Raw genomic sequence first — 15,653 nt, 5'->3', positions numbered from 1 at the left:
ATATAAAGCCAGAAGACAGATATATTTGGATTTAATCAAAATACCCCAACTTTTATCCACGTTATACGCCCATCACATTGCCTTATTTCCCTTGGGCAGCCGTGGCCTTCTCCTTCTCCTCAATGGTCTTGGCAATAGCTGGGCGAGCTTTGATACGGTTCAACCAGGAATGAACGTGTGGGAAGTTTTTCTCGAGATCAATTTCGTTGGACCAGAGGAGCGTAGCAATCTCGAACCACGGCACAAAAGCAGCATCGACATAGCTGAACTTACCCCCGACGAGGTACTCCTTGTTCTGGAGCGATCGGTTGAGCACGCCCGAAACACGACGGATCTCGTTCACATAGCGCTCGACCGCACTGGGTACCTTCTCAGGGTGGTAGATCGTAAACCAGGCGGCCTGCCCGAAGTACGGTCCCTGGCCGGATGTTTGGTAGTGGAGCCACTGCTTGCTTTCGTAGTATTCCTTCGAGCCGGCGGCGAAGCTGATATTGAGTTGCTTGTCGTAAGTATCCACCAGATACTCGAGGATGGCGCCGGATTCCCAGATGGTGATGCCGGTGTTTGGATCCTCGAGGGCAGGGACACGACCGTTGGGATTGATAGACTCGTAGGGTTCCTTCTTTAGGTCACCGAGTTCGGTTGGCTTGGTCTCGTAAGGAATCTTGAGCTCTTCCAGGATCATGAGGACTTTCCAGGGGTTGGGACTGCCGGCGTGGCCCAGAAGGGTCCAGAGAGTAAGGGGTTTGAGAGACATGGCAGATAAATGAATAATTGATTGATTGGCGGGGAGAAAGACAGTTCGATGCAGATACTACAAGGATCGAGGGTTGGTCTGCTTAAAAGTACCGGGATACTTGAATAGCGAGAACATCAGGACACAGATTATTCAGCCCGGCGGCCGAAACGACCGAACGCTTGGTAATCTAGATATTCAATTGTCTCTTGTGAGTTTAATCAGAGTTTAACTTATTAGGTCTTAGTTATCGACATAAACCACGGACTATATCTAGCTGTCTGAACCTTTGAACGTTGATTGGCCCTTGTCCTTGGTCATCAACACAAACAGCACAAACTAACTAAGATGCAAACACAACTTCCAGCTTAACCAAGTTAGTCTGGGGGATTAATAATTATTATTAAGCGTAGTTCACTACTGTAGTTAACTAAGTAGTTACCGTGGTTAACTTAGTTAATTAACTTTGCGATCCATTGGCTTTGGTCATCCAGACAAACTGCACAAACTATCATGCAAACAACTTGCTTACGGAGTAGTGTGGGGGAATAGTGTTTCTTCAGTCTCTATGCCGATAACCAGCTAACGAAATACCGGACAGCTTAGCAAGAGCTGTAGAATTACCTTCAGTACACTCGTACCCTGTCCATTTGAAACAGATATATTGAAAACGTATCTGGTAGCCCCTGAAGGGTTTCTAACTACGTTTTAAATTCCTATATGTAAACAGTCGTGAACCCTGAAAATCTTCGGATTAGTAGGATCTAGCTAATGCTACAATTCTGCTAGTATCATAAATAGGCCGATAGATCACTGCATAGTTTATCTCAGTAAGCTGCGGAATTACTAGGAGTATGTAATCTAGGGGCTAAGTTAACGTGCGCACTTGACAAAATCGAGCTGTAAGGAAGAGTTTGTCTAGTGAATGTCATTTCTCTTAGTTAGTATACAGAGCAGAATGCTCATGACGTAATCTATACAGCTCCATCAAGATCTACCCATTTCTTAAGCTAGACAAACTGGCGAAGCTAGTTTTGCCCTTCTCCATGACAGTCCTATCTCTAGGATGCGGGAACTAAGTCGTAACTTATAAGAAGGAGCATCTCCTGTAGAGCCCCCGCTAAAAGCGGCAATACAATCCGGCCAAAGGTGGAGCTTCCCCTCATGCGGGACAAAAAACCCCGCGCAAAAACGTCAGGTCTTCCCAATTCCTCCTATTTAGCTTCTTCCCGACTTTAATTCTCCCCCTTTCCCGACTATCATCCCATCTTGTCCCCTTGGAAAACACACACACACACACGCTCTCTACTCATCATGTCCGGCGTCACTGAAAAGGCCCGTATCGCCTCCTTCGGCGGCAAGCTGCTTAAGCTCAGCCACAATGCCACCACCACCCGCTGCGAAATGTCTTTCAACTTGTACCTGCCGCCCGGTGCTGTCGATAGCAGTGCGGCTGGCAAGATCCCTGTGCTGATTTACTTGTCTGGTTTGACTTGCACGGCGGAGAATTGCTCGGAGAAGGGCTTTTTCCAGCATGGTGCCAGTAAGAAGGGTATTGCTGTGCTGTATCCTGATACTAGTCCTCGTATGTGATTTTCCCCCCCCCCCCCCCCCCCCCCCTCTCCTTCTACCGGTTGATTGGAATCCATTGGATGGCCATTTTGTCTTGTTCTGGCTGTTAATCTGTTTATAGGTGGTCTGAACATCGAAGGCGAGAATGATGCTTATGACTTTGGTTCCGGCGCGGGTTTCTATGTTGATGCTACCAAGGCTCCCTACAACGAAGGCTATAACATGTACAGCTATGTCACTGAGGAGCTGCCAGAGGTTGTTTTCAAGGCTTTCCCGCAGCTGGACTCTAGCCGAGTCAGTATCACGGGCCACAGCATGGGCGGCCACGGTGCTCTTACGCTGGTGAGTAGACAGTTCCCGTTTTTTTCACTCCATTCCCTTCCTATCGACTTCATGTCTTCGTGAACTCCTACTCCCCACAAATCACTAAATAATTCTTCCAGTTCCTTCGCAACCCGGGCAAATACAAGTCCGTCTCAGCCTTCGCCCCAATCACCAACCCCATCAACTGCCCCTGGGGCCAAAAGGCGTTCAAGGGCTACTTCGGCGAGGACCAGCAGGAGAAATGGAAGGAACACGATGCCACCGAGCTAATTAAGAAATGGAGCGGTCCCGAGCTGGATATCCTGATTGACGTGGTACGCACGCACTCCCAAAACGCCCAATCCCTCCTCCCCCCAAAAAACAAGATCTTCTCAAGCTAATTGCATTCGTTTCCAGGGTACCGGCGACAACTTCTACAAGCAGGGCCAACTTCTACCAGAGAACTTCCAAGCTGCCGCCGACGCAGCTGGCCTCAAGGGCGTGAATATTCGCTACCAGCCTGATTACGATCACTCATATTACACGATGGCCACTTTTGCGGATGATCACATCGAGCATGCGGCCAAGTATCTCAAATAGTGTGTGACCTTCCTCCTCTTGTTCATTTTTTTCTCGAGTATGTCATTTTGGGGGTGTTGCATAGACGGGATACCACATCTGGGCCCTTTGGGTGTGAACTTGAACTTGAACTTGACTGGCACTATGGAACGGATTCTGATTCTTGGTGATTTTGATTCAAGTGGGCGCCAACACACTATCAAGTCGGTTATTTGACGGGATGTTGATGATATGAAAAATATTGGGGTGATACCGTGATAGATGACGGAGATTGCGATGATTGGAATGAATGAATATTTGATGTCTTATGTCTATCTTTATGGTTACTTGTTTACTTACTTGGGTGATGTGGTAAACCGGTCTCGGAGCGCTCTAGAGAAATGCGTTCATTCGTAATCTACTTTAGCCAGTCCACTCTCAAATGTCTGCCACGGATATTACTTTCGATGTTTGCTTTGCCTCCACGGGTGTCAGGAAAAGGACGGATAAAAGACAAGATGGAAACGCCCCGCGATGCGATGCGAATGCGCCACAGGAGTGGAAAGTGGATGACAAACAGACACGCCATGTACTCGATTAGGAAAGGAGGATACACTTTTGTTGAGTTTTTGAAATTTGATTTTTATTCGAATCCATTTCTTTTTGTTGTTGTTTTTTTGGTTGATAGTGGGACATGTCGGATGAAAAGTGTATGGTATCCATGAGAAGAGGGCACAGATGAAAATATAGATGGCATGAATGGGGGAAATTTTTGGCAACAGCCTGGCCTGTCTTGGCCTAGTGACAAAGTGATTTTATCATCGTCATGCCTGAGGTCAGGTCAGATCTGGACGGCGCGAGGACAGACATCACCTCGTTACTCGGTCTCGTCAAAACAGAAATATGATATGGCATGGGGGAATCTAAAAAGCAGGAGAGAAGGAAAATGACGATCGTCGTGGATGATGAGGGACGGAGGGAGGGGGCTTATGCGCTCAATCGCTGAATGAATGACTAGATGGTGAAGAGAGGTCAGTATGAGATGTGTTTCACTTCGATACTAGGATGGTTCGTCTTACTGGGAAGAATTGCCGGAACCCCTTCATGTCCAGCTGGCTGAGTGCAGTCAAGAACTCTTCGATCAGGTCGCCGCCCATGCCCATGCCGGGCAGCTCCTGGGTCCGCAAGTATTCAACATATTCCATACTCGTCTTGAGGTAGATTGTGCGCTGGAGTGCACCCGCCTCAGCAAGAACTTGCTTGGCAAGTGCATCCTTAGAATTGAAGGATGGGGTGGTAGGGAGAGCCCAGCACAGGGGTGAGAAGCGGCTGATCATGAATCCGCCGAATCCAGGGAGTGCTGTTTGAGTAGGTGCGGCTCCATTGGTAGCTCCGGGGGCAATGTCTGGACCACCCCAAGCACTACCCATCCTGGAAAGGACAGAGAAGGCCATCTTGGCGGTCGTAAAGTCGTCAATATCCTTGGCAAAGTGCTCAATGGTAGTAATGACGGTTTCGAAAAGGGGTTGGTTTCCTGTGAAATGGTTAGACTATTCACAAAATCAGGCGAAAACACCATTGGATGACTTACTTTCGCTAATTATCACAGCTCCAAGATCATTGTTCAATACAGCGAGCAAGAAGTTCAGGTATTCACGCTTAAGTTCAGCCAGTTGGATTTCATCATCAGTACCCGTGGTAGGGTCCGCAATGCTTGAGAAAACGCGCTGCAGGAAGGGGGTCAAGAGAGTATCAAGAATGCTGTAAATCTCGCTCTTAAATCCAAAGATGACCTGGTCCAAAAGACGCAGGAACAGAGCCATCTCATCACGCGAGGAGGTTTGGGTCAGAAGCCCATCGATCCAGCGAGGGAGCTGGGGCAAGATGCGAGCCCCTAGAACACTAATGAGCCGCGAGAAGGCAAACCGGGCAGCAGTGCGGATATTGAATGACGTTTTGAGAGACTCGAGGGATACCAAAGTCGCCTCTGCCACCTGGCAGAAGCACTCGGAGACCTCTGGCGCGGGCAAGTTGCCTGGGGGGTTGGTGGTAGGAGCAAGGGTTCCCAGAGCCATGATATCATGGTGAATCTGCAGCAGGGCCCGTTCATCGTTGGACTTGGCAGCAGGGAGATTGCGCTCCATATCGGCGAAAATAGGGTTCACAACCGACTGAATGTAGAGAACCTGCTTGTCCACAGGCACGCTGTTGGTTGAGCAGATGACGCCGACAGCCTCAAATAGGTACAGCTGGCTGTTGAAAACGGCATCTGCAGAGCCCTCGTGATCCTCGGACGACATCTCATCACCATCCTCACCTTCGGAGGGGAGCTCAGCTTGGATAACCAAGAGATCGCCCAAAGCCTCAACAACGGTTTGCGCCACATTCCCAATGAGGCCCCGAAGCTGCTTCACCAACCGTTGGAACAGGTACCACGAGCGGGTCTTCACCTTGCGGTTCGTGTGGTGAACAAGCTGGAGGAAGCTCTCCAGAACGCCGGGGATGAGATGCGCATGACGCTGGAAGAAGGAGGTGTAGCGGACGCAAATCTCCATGTATTGGAGTTGTGTGGCAGGGTGGGTGAAAGATCGGATATCGGACTCAACCATTCCAAGCATCATCTCAATGAGGCGAACGGCAGCAGGGCCAGTGGCCGAGCCCTTGACGTACAGACCACCAGCCTTGACAGCCAGGTCACCAAACAGGAACATCTCATGCAGAGCCAGATCCAGGTCACGCCAGTCGATCTGGCCGCCAGAAGCACGCAGGTTCTCGAAGGTTGTTCCCACCACTTCTGAAATAGCATCGATGTATAATTGTTCATCTGCGGAGGCAATAATCTGCTGCAGCACACCCAGCCTCTTGCGCAACTCCTGGAACTCGGCCTCGTCGGTTTGCTCATCCTCGTCGCCCCAGTTGGAGGTTTCATCGTATCGCATCTTCGCGACGATCGCTTTCAAGATGGGGAGAAGAATCGCCTTGTTGCGAGCTTCCTGGGAAGGATCCGCCTTGGAAACCTTCCGAACGTAGGCGAGCATGTCGTTGACACAGGGAATCACAGTCGAGCAGACTTCGTCGTATTCATCCGAGAAGAATCGCAAGATGTGAGGCAGGAAAACCTGGAGAAGGTCGTTCGCCTTGTCTTTCACAGCGCCCGAGTCGGTCTCGAGTACCCGCACAATGTCCATGACCGTAATGTTCACCAGCTTAGCGACGGTCTCGGCCAGATCGGTATCATACTTGAAGGTGAATCGAGTTTCTCGCAACGGGGGACTGTTCGAGAGCTGGGTAACAATCGAGTCGAGGTTGAGGAAGATGATCATTTCAATCTTGTCGGCAGGCTTCATCTTCTTGCCAATGATCTCGGTAAAGACATCCACCGCGGCATCCCGAACCCGCTGCTCACCATCGCGCAATTCTTGCTTCTCCGCCCGACCCAGCTGCTGGAAGAGTAGGTCCAACATTGTCTGGTTCACGACCAGACCGATATCAATCCAGCTCACCCAGCTGCCGACCGCCTTCAAACACAGCTCCACCACTGTGTCGTCGGCGTCCCGCCATGCCGACAAAATTTCCTGCCACGAGCTAGCGATCTTCTGCATGTCCCGTTCTCGGATCAAGTCCTTCAGACTATTCGCCTTATCCTGCTCTCCGCGCGACCTCGACACCAGAACATCTCCGATTTCCTCGTGGATCGAGTTCACCACACGCAAGTAAAAGACGATTCCGAGTGGGTTGTCGCGGCTCGTGCTGGCGGAGCTTTTATAGGTCAGGCTAAGAAGGTCGTCGAAGCAAGTCTCCCAGCCATTGGCGTAGAGTGCGGAAAAGAGGAAAGTGACGGTTTGTGCAATTTTGTTCTGCATGTAAGGTGCATCTGGCGTGGCGGTGCGGTTGGGACCATAGACATTCCGCAGGTATGTCATCAATCCATCTCGTACGACTGCCAGCGAGGCGAGATCGATTAGACCCGTCTGAGCGGCGCTATTGACAATTTCCAAGCTCGCATGTCGCACGATCTCGGGCTGTGGGGGAGATTTGGTGAAGAGGCTGAGGCAGACGGGCCATCCGGAGGGATCGGAGCGAACTTGGTTGAGATAGTCAAACGCTTGCGACTTTAGGGCTTGGTCGGAGGATGGATTCGAGGCGATCTGAATGGCATTTGCTACCTGGAGCGCGGACATTGTCAATGGTTCATTCGGGGTGCAAAAATTACGACTCTCGGAGAGGAGGGGCGGGATGCGGTGACGGTGGACGGTGGGGGGAGGGAGAGAGGAGGGGTCATGAAGCGAATTTTGGGCAAGTCTGGAAAAGCCTCCTAGCGATAGACAGCAGATGGCCGACTCACCTGTTCTTCCATCTTCGACCAGCCGAGCTCCTGGTTCCTAGAGCGTGGGAGGGGGTAGGAGAGGGGGGGAGGACGGTCGACGGAGAGGTTTGTGTTGGTTTCAAAATTGTTTTTCAGTGGAGGAAGCGCCCATCCATGGTATGGTAATCGGATTTCCGTGCCTGGGTCCGCCCTCGCTTGCACCACGTCGACAGGGAAGGGCCTCGAGGAGGGAAGATTTGAAGCCAAAGTGAATTGGAGGGGCGATTGGAAGTGAATACAGACCGAGGACGTGTGGTCATCTGATCTCAAGGAAGTTTGCAGTGGTCCTGAGGATCCTAATCAGGTAAGTGGCAGCGTGTTCTCCGATCGGTACCCAACCACAGCGTCGTACTCGAGCTGCCACAGAACCCCCGAATGTCTGCCATAAACTGTGGAAATCTAGAGCTTTTTCTCTGATCCAAAGCTCATCATGTTTCGGTTGATGTGACCGAGATATTCACGGTCTCTAACAGCTTCGTTCCAGCAGTGGAATTATCCGACATCACCAGCAAACTGGACGATTTCATCTCGAGGATGTTATAGGCTGAATAGCTTCCAGAATGGACCCACTTCTGTTGGAAGCTGCAGGATGATCAAAGAATTGGAACATGGCATTTAAATACTGACCAAATGTTGATATACCGAGCTACAGCTCTACTGGAAGCTACGGTTAGCTTCGAATTCAAAGCAGCCGAATACATCGTCTTATGGGTTCCTAGGAGTGTCCTGAGTAGTGATATAATCAGGTTAAGCAACAAACTCTAACAGAAAGCCATTCGAACCAGACACAAAGGAGCAGAAATAACAAGATGGGCAAGTAAGCTAGTGATCAATGCAACCAGGATTCTCCAAGACCAAAACGATTCAATAGGTATAATGCACATTAAATCCACCCCAAATCGCCTAATACCGAATGACCTATGTCGTCTGCCGGAGATGCCTCGTTCGAATACCAACAACAATCATCGTAAGCGCCGCAAATACTTCAGGAAGGAACATGAGGACCACGCGAACAGCCAGCGATCCATAAATTGGACTGAGATCTCGTCGCTGGGTGAAAACGGAGACAATGCCGTAAATCACCCGCACGCCGAGGAAGACAAGAGCAACAAAGGCACCCTGAATGAGCTATAGAGACCAGTTAGTTTGTTATCAACCATACACTAGACAGTGAAGGAGCTGTATATCCTTTTAGAAGAACTTACAGCAGTACCACCATGATACCCAGCAGCGCCCTTCGATCCTCTGCTAGGCAACAGAGACAAAAGCGACCACAACATCTGGAACCCCCAGGTCACGGCAATCAAAACAGTACCGACTTTCCACTGCGTATAACTACCTGACTGAGGATGTCCCTGGAAGATATGCAGGGATCCCGTTATCACAAGAGCAACGGCAGCAATCATAACGGTCGAGGTCGCGATGACGACCGACCAGCCCAGGAATCGACTAGAAGATGGATTGCGGTAGACTCGTCTGTGGGACCACCAATTGTCAGCTTGTAGATCAATCGGGTATATGAATCTGGGTTGTACAACGCACCCTTCATGTACTAGCCCATCCACAGCCAGAATCAAAGGCGTGAGCCCAACGCTTTGGATGATGTTGGCAGGCAGACCATTGCTATCGTGAATACCGAGTATGCCTCCGATGATTCGTGCAAGGCAGAAGACGCTGAGATAGTACCAAGGAAGGAATCCAGTCCATCGATGGGCAAAGAAGATATAGACAACGATCGGAGTAAACAGGAGGTATACCGCGAGGTCGGCTGGGAAAACCCCGTTCATTTTGGTTCGTATTCTTAAGACGATGTAAACTTGAAGGTTGAGATAATTGTTAATAGTCGGGGGAATAGACAACAATAGAGTTAAAATGAATTGTGAGCTATAATTTCCATCTCTATCTCGGGAATTCAAGACCATTTATAACATCTTCATAAAGCATCCTCGCCCAAAGAATCTGCAAATAACCATTCTGCCCCTTTTGGCATCCTCCTCGGAGAGAATTTGCATTTTGATCTGCACCACAAGAAGCGTTTTGTAGAAACGCTATCAAACCTAAAGATTGAGATGGGGGCGAAATTGGGGGCTGAAAAAGCTCAGCCTTAAACGCATACAGACATGGCTTGCGCGGGAAGAAGTCGCCTTAGTCTCCCTGAAAGGTAATCACTTCGAGGCCTTCGGACCAATCAGTACCAGATTGGTCTCCAGCCTCAAGCCAACGCGTCAGCAGCTCTGAAATACCGCCGATTTCCTTAGGCTGCCAAGTGCACACCGACCCATTCTTCAAGCCAGGCCCTTTTTAAACAAGCTTTCCCCGTCCGATCTGGTTACCTCTCTCGGCATCGTGTGCTGTTTCACCCCACGCTGAGATGGTATACAGAGGGAAGCCCAGCCCTGGCTGCGCCTTATGCCGTGATAGACGACTATTGGTATATTCTGGATGTAGTCGCTAGTCGCCAGGTGAACTGCTAACCGTCCGTGTACAGTGCGATCGGCGTCGGCCGTCATGTTCCCAATGTCTTCGGGCGAATCGCGAGTGCTCGGGATACCAAGACCTGCAAGCGCTTCGAATCCACGATCAAAGTAAAGAGGTTGCTGCCAAGGCTCAGGCTCAGTCTGAGTCTCAGTCACAGTCTCGCCGTGGGGCACGGAAGTCTACGAACCCGTCTACTGCAGCCCATTCAGCAGCATTGACCTTGCGAATGCCCCCAGCTATTCCATCCTCAGCGGGTGAGCAGGCCATGTCTTTTATATTCAAGATATATGTGGGCGATGCACAAAGTCGTGGCTTGCTCTCTTATTTGCCCAAATTACTAACCGATGACCCCTCCACTGCCCTCCAAGCCACGCTCAAAGCCGTAGGGCTGGCTAGCATGTCGAGGGCCCATTCACTGCCGGAGTTGAAATACTCTGCTGGGCTCGAATATGGCAAGGCGCTGGTTGCGACCAATCATGCGTTGCGAAATACCTTGGTGGCTAAATCGGATTCTACTCTAGCAGCCGTTGTACTGCTAAGCACGTATGAGGTATGATGTTGTTCGTCCCGAGGAGGTTTATCTCACGCTCATTAGTAGTTACAGATGATAACATCCCCCGAATCAATTGGGGGCGAAAATTTCATGAGCGGCTGGTCAAACCATGTCGACGGGGCTACCAAACTGCTCGAGTTACGAGGCATGGAACAAATGGAATTCCCGGCTGGCCGGGCCTTGTTCACCCTTGTTCGTATGCAGGTTGTACGTACATTGACTACGGATCCCCCCTGTTGCCCTACATACGATACTGATAATTGATACCACAGGCATTCAACAACATATTCAGCAGACAACGCCGCTCACCCCAGCTCACGGCTCTATCACTGGCGGCAAAGACCTATCGCGACAGTGACTCGCAATCAATCGAAGATTTCTACGCCATCGTAGTCCAATTAGCTGATCTCTCCATCGAAAGCGATAAGATATTTACAGACAATACCTCCGCCAACCCAGTTGATATCATCAGGAAAGCACTTCATCTCGATGCCGACCTGGTTTCATGGGCACTTTCCTTGAATCCTACCTGGCGGTACAAAACCATTGAAACACCGCATGTAACCAACACCAACTACCATCAACCATACTCCTTCTACCATGGCAACAAATACCACGTCTACCCAAACGTCGACCTCGCCTCGATGTGGACAAACTACCATCAAACACGCATCATCATCCAAGGAATAATCCAAGCAATGTGCGGGCAACTCTTAAAGTCTGATCCCGCACACGACTGCCAACACACTCTACTCCAGTCCATCGCAATCAGCAAGCAAATGGTCGCGGATATCTGCACCAGCGTGCCATTTTATTTTATTTCTGGCGAGACGGGTATCGGTGGATTATTGCGGCTCTCGTGGCCGCTGTTCATTGCGGCGGATTGTGCGGTTACTACGCCTGCGAGAAAGGAGTGGATTCGGCAGACGCTGGAGAAGATTGGGGAAGTTGCAGGTATCCAGCAGGCTCTTACAATGTCGAGGTTTTTGAAAAGGGGATATATCATACCCTTTGTCCCTGGGAATGCGGGGGAGGAGGGGATCTCAGACTGGTACATGAGTTTTTCTTTTCACGGTACTTGAAGGAAGACGAGTCGTTATGCGCATACCACAATGACGTATAAAATATGTTCATTTAATAGAGCAGAAAGTTGAATTATTGAAAAAGAAAAGACCTAGACACACCAATATCCAATATTGACGATAAATCTTCACCAAACGCCACAAAATCGTCAACCAGTTACCAAGAGCACATCGAACAAAAGTCGTTATATCTTACATCCAGTCAGCGCAGCTCATACTAAACACAACCCATCCAGCCCACATACCTCTACTCCTCCACTATCATCCCTAAGACACTTCATACGGCCCAGATTGAACCATATGAGGTTGTCCCATCTGAGGCTGTCCCATCTGAGGTTGTCCCAACGACCGCGTATCCGCATATCCATCCGTAACAGGGCGCGGTCCCTCCGCAAGAGAGGCAGCCTTGGCACGATCTGACTGCTTCTTCTTGGTGTAGAGGAATGGAAGTAGGAGGCACATTTTGGCGGTTCTTGTGGGTGCAAGGTTATTCTTTGGTCGCGGGTGATGTGCTGGTGTGGTCCAGTGATAGATAGATGATGTAGAGAACAGTAGGAGAGGAAGGGATATCACTCTTCGAGGGGATCGGGTCGGTATTGAATTGAGTTAGAGAAGAAAATGGATCAAAATTTATGGGAATAAGGGAAAGACAGACAGATCTACGGCCCCTTTTATATGTTACCTGCTACGCCACGGAGCCCATCGATCAGCAAGCGCCTTTCCAAGAATAATCAACTAAACCAAGCATCGCATCATACGCCCCTATTTCTCTCGACTCAGCCTTAATTAAAACCGACAAATGCTTAGCACCCTCATAACCATCTAGGTACACGATCCAATCAACACAGACGAGACTGGTCAATCGTACCTCCAAACGCTTGACTAAACCTAAACGGGTAATCTTTTCGGTGGGCCTCAACGAAGATCCACTTCTGGTTCTACACAGTAATCGTGTTCCGTCGTCAGCCCCAGAGGGGGGTTTTCGACTCCCCTAGATGTTATGGATAGTCCGGAATAGGCGGTCCATGCGATCGCGGGCTGGTTTTTATTGAAGATTTTGCTGTTTGGGGCTAGATTAGTGGTTGGCCCCTCTATTCTAGGGGTCTAGGTTGGTTATGTCCGGAGAGTGGAACTCTCCTTACGGACGTAAGTGTATCGACAGGTTCATGTTCAACGGGCTTAACCAACTAAACCGTCGATATCAACTGCGTATGTAACAAGTTAGGGAGATAAGTGGAAATTGATCTGCCCAAGGCTTTTGGGCTTTTAATAATTATTCTTGGGCATTTGTGGGGGCTGTTTAGGCGAGATGAAAAATGTACTTCCTGGGGAGCCATACCATGGTGATACTATAGTAGATCACCCCAAGTTAAGTTGATCTCTCGTAAAGCTCTATATGCACCGGATCTCCCGGGTCACTGCCTACACTCCCCAACGTTAATCAATCAAGAATTCATGACAAAATCCATATCCAGGCACAATCTCGTTTCTTAACACTCGCGTTCCATATACTCATTCCCACTTACATCAACAACCTAATTCCCCTTCCCATTTCCACGCGCAACCCCCTCCAAAACCTTCTTCTCCATAGCCTCGAATCCCTCAACCGCCTTTCCATACAACTCAAACACCCCCTCCTGATATCCCTCTGCAATCTTCTCCACAAACTCCTCCTCCCTCCACCGCAGCCCAATCAAATTCTCGAACGTCTGGCCCTCGGTCCTCTCAATGCCCCAAACAGCCTTATACGCCGCCCCAAGCGCGCACGCATTATCGCCAATATCAAGCTTAAACACGCCCTCGGCACCGCCGAGGATTTCACCCGCAATCTTGGCAATGGCTTTGTTCTTGGAGCCGCCGCCGACGAGGTAGACGCGGCGTGGTTGCGCGGGGAGGTTGTTGCCGGGACTTTGGGTGAGACCGCGGGAGCGAAGGCGGAGGGAGAGCATTTGGCTTTCGATGATGGCGCGGGCTTCGTCTTGCGGGGTTGTCCAGCCGGTGGTTGTTTCGGTAAGATCGCCTGTGGTTGGGTTGTATGTGAAACGCCACTGGCCGGCGTGGAGGTTTGGTACGATTTCGGGTCTGGGGAAGAAGAGGCCAAGTTTCATGGGGTCGTTGGGGGCTTGTTGGCCCATTGGGGGTGTGGAGAGGGCTGTCTCGTCGAAGTTGGCCCATGGTTGGGAGGGGGTGTCTTTTAGGTTGTCGTTGATGGCGTCGCGGACGTGTTCGCGGGCGAGACCGCCGTTCTTATAGCAGAGCATGAACATGTATAGTCCCGCGGTGGTAGGGTGGTTGAAGAAGTGGGTGGCTGGATCGGGCATGTAGTTGGGGGTGGACATGAGGAAGGTCGTAGATGTACCCAGGGATACCATGGCATCGGATGGGCGCAATGGGAGTGCGAGAATGGTTGCTGGGTTGTCGCCCGTGGCCGGGATGACTGTGCAGTCTGCAGCAAAGCCGTAGCGCTCTCTGTAGTATTGGTGGACCTGTCCCAGATGCAGTCCTCCATCTTCGTATACAACGCCCAGCTTCTTCTTCAGGTCCTCGACACTGAACTTGCCGGAGCACAGCTTGAGAATTTCTTCGTCATAAGCACCCTGCTTGATGTTCCACAGGTTCATCCCGCATACATCCGAGATATCAAAGGGTGCAACATGGCCAAGGAAAAGCGAGGCAATAAAGGATGACACCAAAGAGATCCTTGCTGTCTTCTGATACACCTCTGGGTATTTTCTCGTGAACCGAAGGATCTGAGGACCTGTGAATCTCTGATAATAATGTCAGCTTCCCCAATTGGCCCAAGCAAAACCATGATCAACCTTAAAACAGCGCACTTACGTGGTGGGCTTTGCTTCCCGTCGCCTGGGCAAGCTGCTCCGGACTTCCCAGCACCCCATCAAACTCATCACATTCCTTCTGCGTGCTCGAGTCCTGCCAATTGGGACTATACGGGTGAGAGAAAGCACTCGGCAATTGCTCTTCCAGCGACTTTTTCGCATCGAGCTTCTGCAGCAGCTCCTCCGCATCCGCACTCCAATAGACACTGCCGTGCTGCTGTCCAGCCCCACTAATACCCTTCACGCGGCTAAAGTCCAGTCCTTGCTTGCGCAGACTCTCCAGCACGGTATCCAGTGCCTGCAACCACAGCGCGACCGGGGCGAATACTTCGTGCTCGGCTTCATTGGTCATGACACCCTTTTTGATCGCGAAGCCGGTCGAGTCCGCATCGAAGTCGAATTTGGCAATGTATTCGACTTTGAGCTCGGAATTGACAACTAAGCCTTTGAGCTGCTGGGTTGACAGGTCGAACCCGATGTAGAGGGGGGATTGCGACGCCATTGCGGGGGTATAGGAGTTGGAAAGGGGTCGCGGCAACCTGGCGAGGTATCCGAGCAATCAAGTAGCTGGCAAACTCGCAGCTCGTTAGGTACGAAAGGACTGTCTCGAATAAGCGTGATAAAATCGATCGAACAATCTCTGCGGGGTCAGCTGGACTTGGATATATAGTCTCGAAGGGGCGGGGCAGGAGAAAAGAAAAGGAAGAATTCCAGAGTTTATCCACCGCGGGAAAAAAGAAGGCTGTGAATGGAAGAGGAAGGATGAGTCCGCAATGATGTAAACGGGTCCCCGCGCGGTCCCACTTGCTGTGGACAGGCTGGACAGATGATCCTTTCTCATCTTCTTCTGTGAGCTGTTCGATTGCACACCGAGACCCAAAGTGAACGAAGAAAGCCATTCTCAGGTGGTCCTTGGTGATCACGAGGACTGTTCTCGGAGAGGGTCTTCGATTAGCCTTTTCGAAGAGTTCCCCATGCATAAGTCTGGATAGGTTAGTTTAGTGGCTCGTCTAGACCAGCGACCGGGTAAATTGGCGATTGTCTGCTAAATTACTCGGTAGAATAAAGATTTCCCTGGCTGCGGCTCCACTTGATGATAGCCAGAACCATGGGGTATGGATACGTCCACGGTATAGTCGATATCCAGATCTGCCCAAGGAATTTGTCT

The 15,653-nt window shown here is 50.4% G+C and overlaps 7 protein-coding genes across 7 annotated transcripts; 2 read left to right on the top strand and 5 right to left on the bottom strand.

Moving 5' to 3' along the window:
• Nucleotides 1-82: 82 nt before the first annotated feature.
• N7458_002666 (glutathione S-transferase family protein) lies at nucleotides 83-757 on the bottom strand (the record flags this gene model as incomplete). Its single annotated transcript, XM_056906049.1, has 1 exon — nucleotides 83-757. One exon carries the CDS (start codon nucleotides 755-757, stop codon nucleotides 83-85), a length of 675 nt encoding a protein of 224 aa, XP_056770156.1.
• A 1,293-nt stretch (nucleotides 758-2,050) lies between these two features.
• N7458_002665 (S-formylglutathione hydrolase) lies at nucleotides 2,051-3,211 on the top strand (the record flags this gene model as incomplete). Its single annotated transcript, XM_056906048.1, has 4 exons — nucleotides 2,051-2,321; nucleotides 2,430-2,650; nucleotides 2,752-2,946; nucleotides 3,029-3,211. 4 exons carry the CDS (start codon nucleotides 2,051-2,053, stop codon nucleotides 3,209-3,211), a joined length of 870 nt encoding a protein of 289 aa, XP_056770155.1.
• A 945-nt stretch (nucleotides 3,212-4,156) lies between these two features.
• On the bottom strand, nucleotides 4,157-7,350 carry N7458_002664 (Ran GTPase-binding protein LOS1; the record flags this gene model as incomplete). The annotated part of the gene is made up of 3 exons (XM_056906047.1): nucleotides 4,157-4,183; nucleotides 4,249-4,703; nucleotides 4,761-7,350. The coding sequence occupies 3 exons, from the start codon at nucleotides 7,348-7,350 to the stop codon at nucleotides 4,157-4,159; spliced, it is 3,072 nt and encodes a 1,023-aa protein (XP_056770154.1).
• Nucleotides 7,351-8,453: 1,103 nt separating this feature from the next.
• Nucleotides 8,454-9,322, bottom strand: N7458_002663 (uncharacterized protein; the record flags this gene model as incomplete). Its single annotated transcript, XM_056906046.1, has 2 exons — nucleotides 8,454-8,663; nucleotides 8,741-9,322. The coding sequence occupies 2 exons, from the start codon at nucleotides 9,320-9,322 to the stop codon at nucleotides 8,454-8,456; spliced, it is 792 nt and encodes a 263-aa protein (XP_056770153.1).
• Nucleotides 9,323-9,906: 584 nt separating this feature from the next.
• On the top strand, nucleotides 9,907-11,648 carry N7458_002662 (uncharacterized protein; the record flags this gene model as incomplete). The annotated part of the gene is made up of 4 exons (XM_056906045.1): nucleotides 9,907-9,966; nucleotides 10,024-10,563; nucleotides 10,618-10,773; nucleotides 10,839-11,648. The coding sequence occupies 4 exons, from the start codon at nucleotides 9,907-9,909 to the stop codon at nucleotides 11,646-11,648; spliced, it is 1,566 nt and encodes a 521-aa protein (XP_056770152.1).
• Nucleotides 11,649-11,915: 267 nt separating this feature from the next.
• N7458_002661 (uncharacterized protein) lies at nucleotides 11,916-12,110 on the bottom strand (the record flags this gene model as incomplete). The annotated part of the gene is made up of 1 exon (XM_056906044.1): nucleotides 11,916-12,110. The coding sequence occupies one exon, from the start codon at nucleotides 12,108-12,110 to the stop codon at nucleotides 11,916-11,918; it is 195 nt and encodes a 64-aa protein (XP_056770151.1).
• A 1,073-nt stretch (nucleotides 12,111-13,183) lies between these two features.
• Nucleotides 13,184-14,987, bottom strand: N7458_002660 (xylulokinase; the record flags this gene model as incomplete). The annotated part of the gene is made up of 2 exons (XM_056906043.1): nucleotides 13,184-14,416; nucleotides 14,487-14,987. The coding sequence occupies 2 exons, from the start codon at nucleotides 14,985-14,987 to the stop codon at nucleotides 13,184-13,186; spliced, it is 1,734 nt and encodes a 577-aa protein (XP_056770150.1).
• Between the last annotated feature and the right edge of the window lie 666 nt (nucleotides 14,988-15,653).

This window comes from Penicillium daleae (assembly GCF_028827525.1).
Source record: "Penicillium daleae strain IBT 16125 chromosome Unknown utg000002l_segment0_segment0, whole genome shotgun sequence".
In the NCBI taxonomy this organism is placed as follows: Eukaryota; Fungi; Ascomycota; class Eurotiomycetes; order Eurotiales; family Aspergillaceae; genus Penicillium; species Penicillium daleae.
Note: the sequence above shows the minus strand (reverse complement) of the source record. Positions and strands in the feature narration are given on the sequence as shown.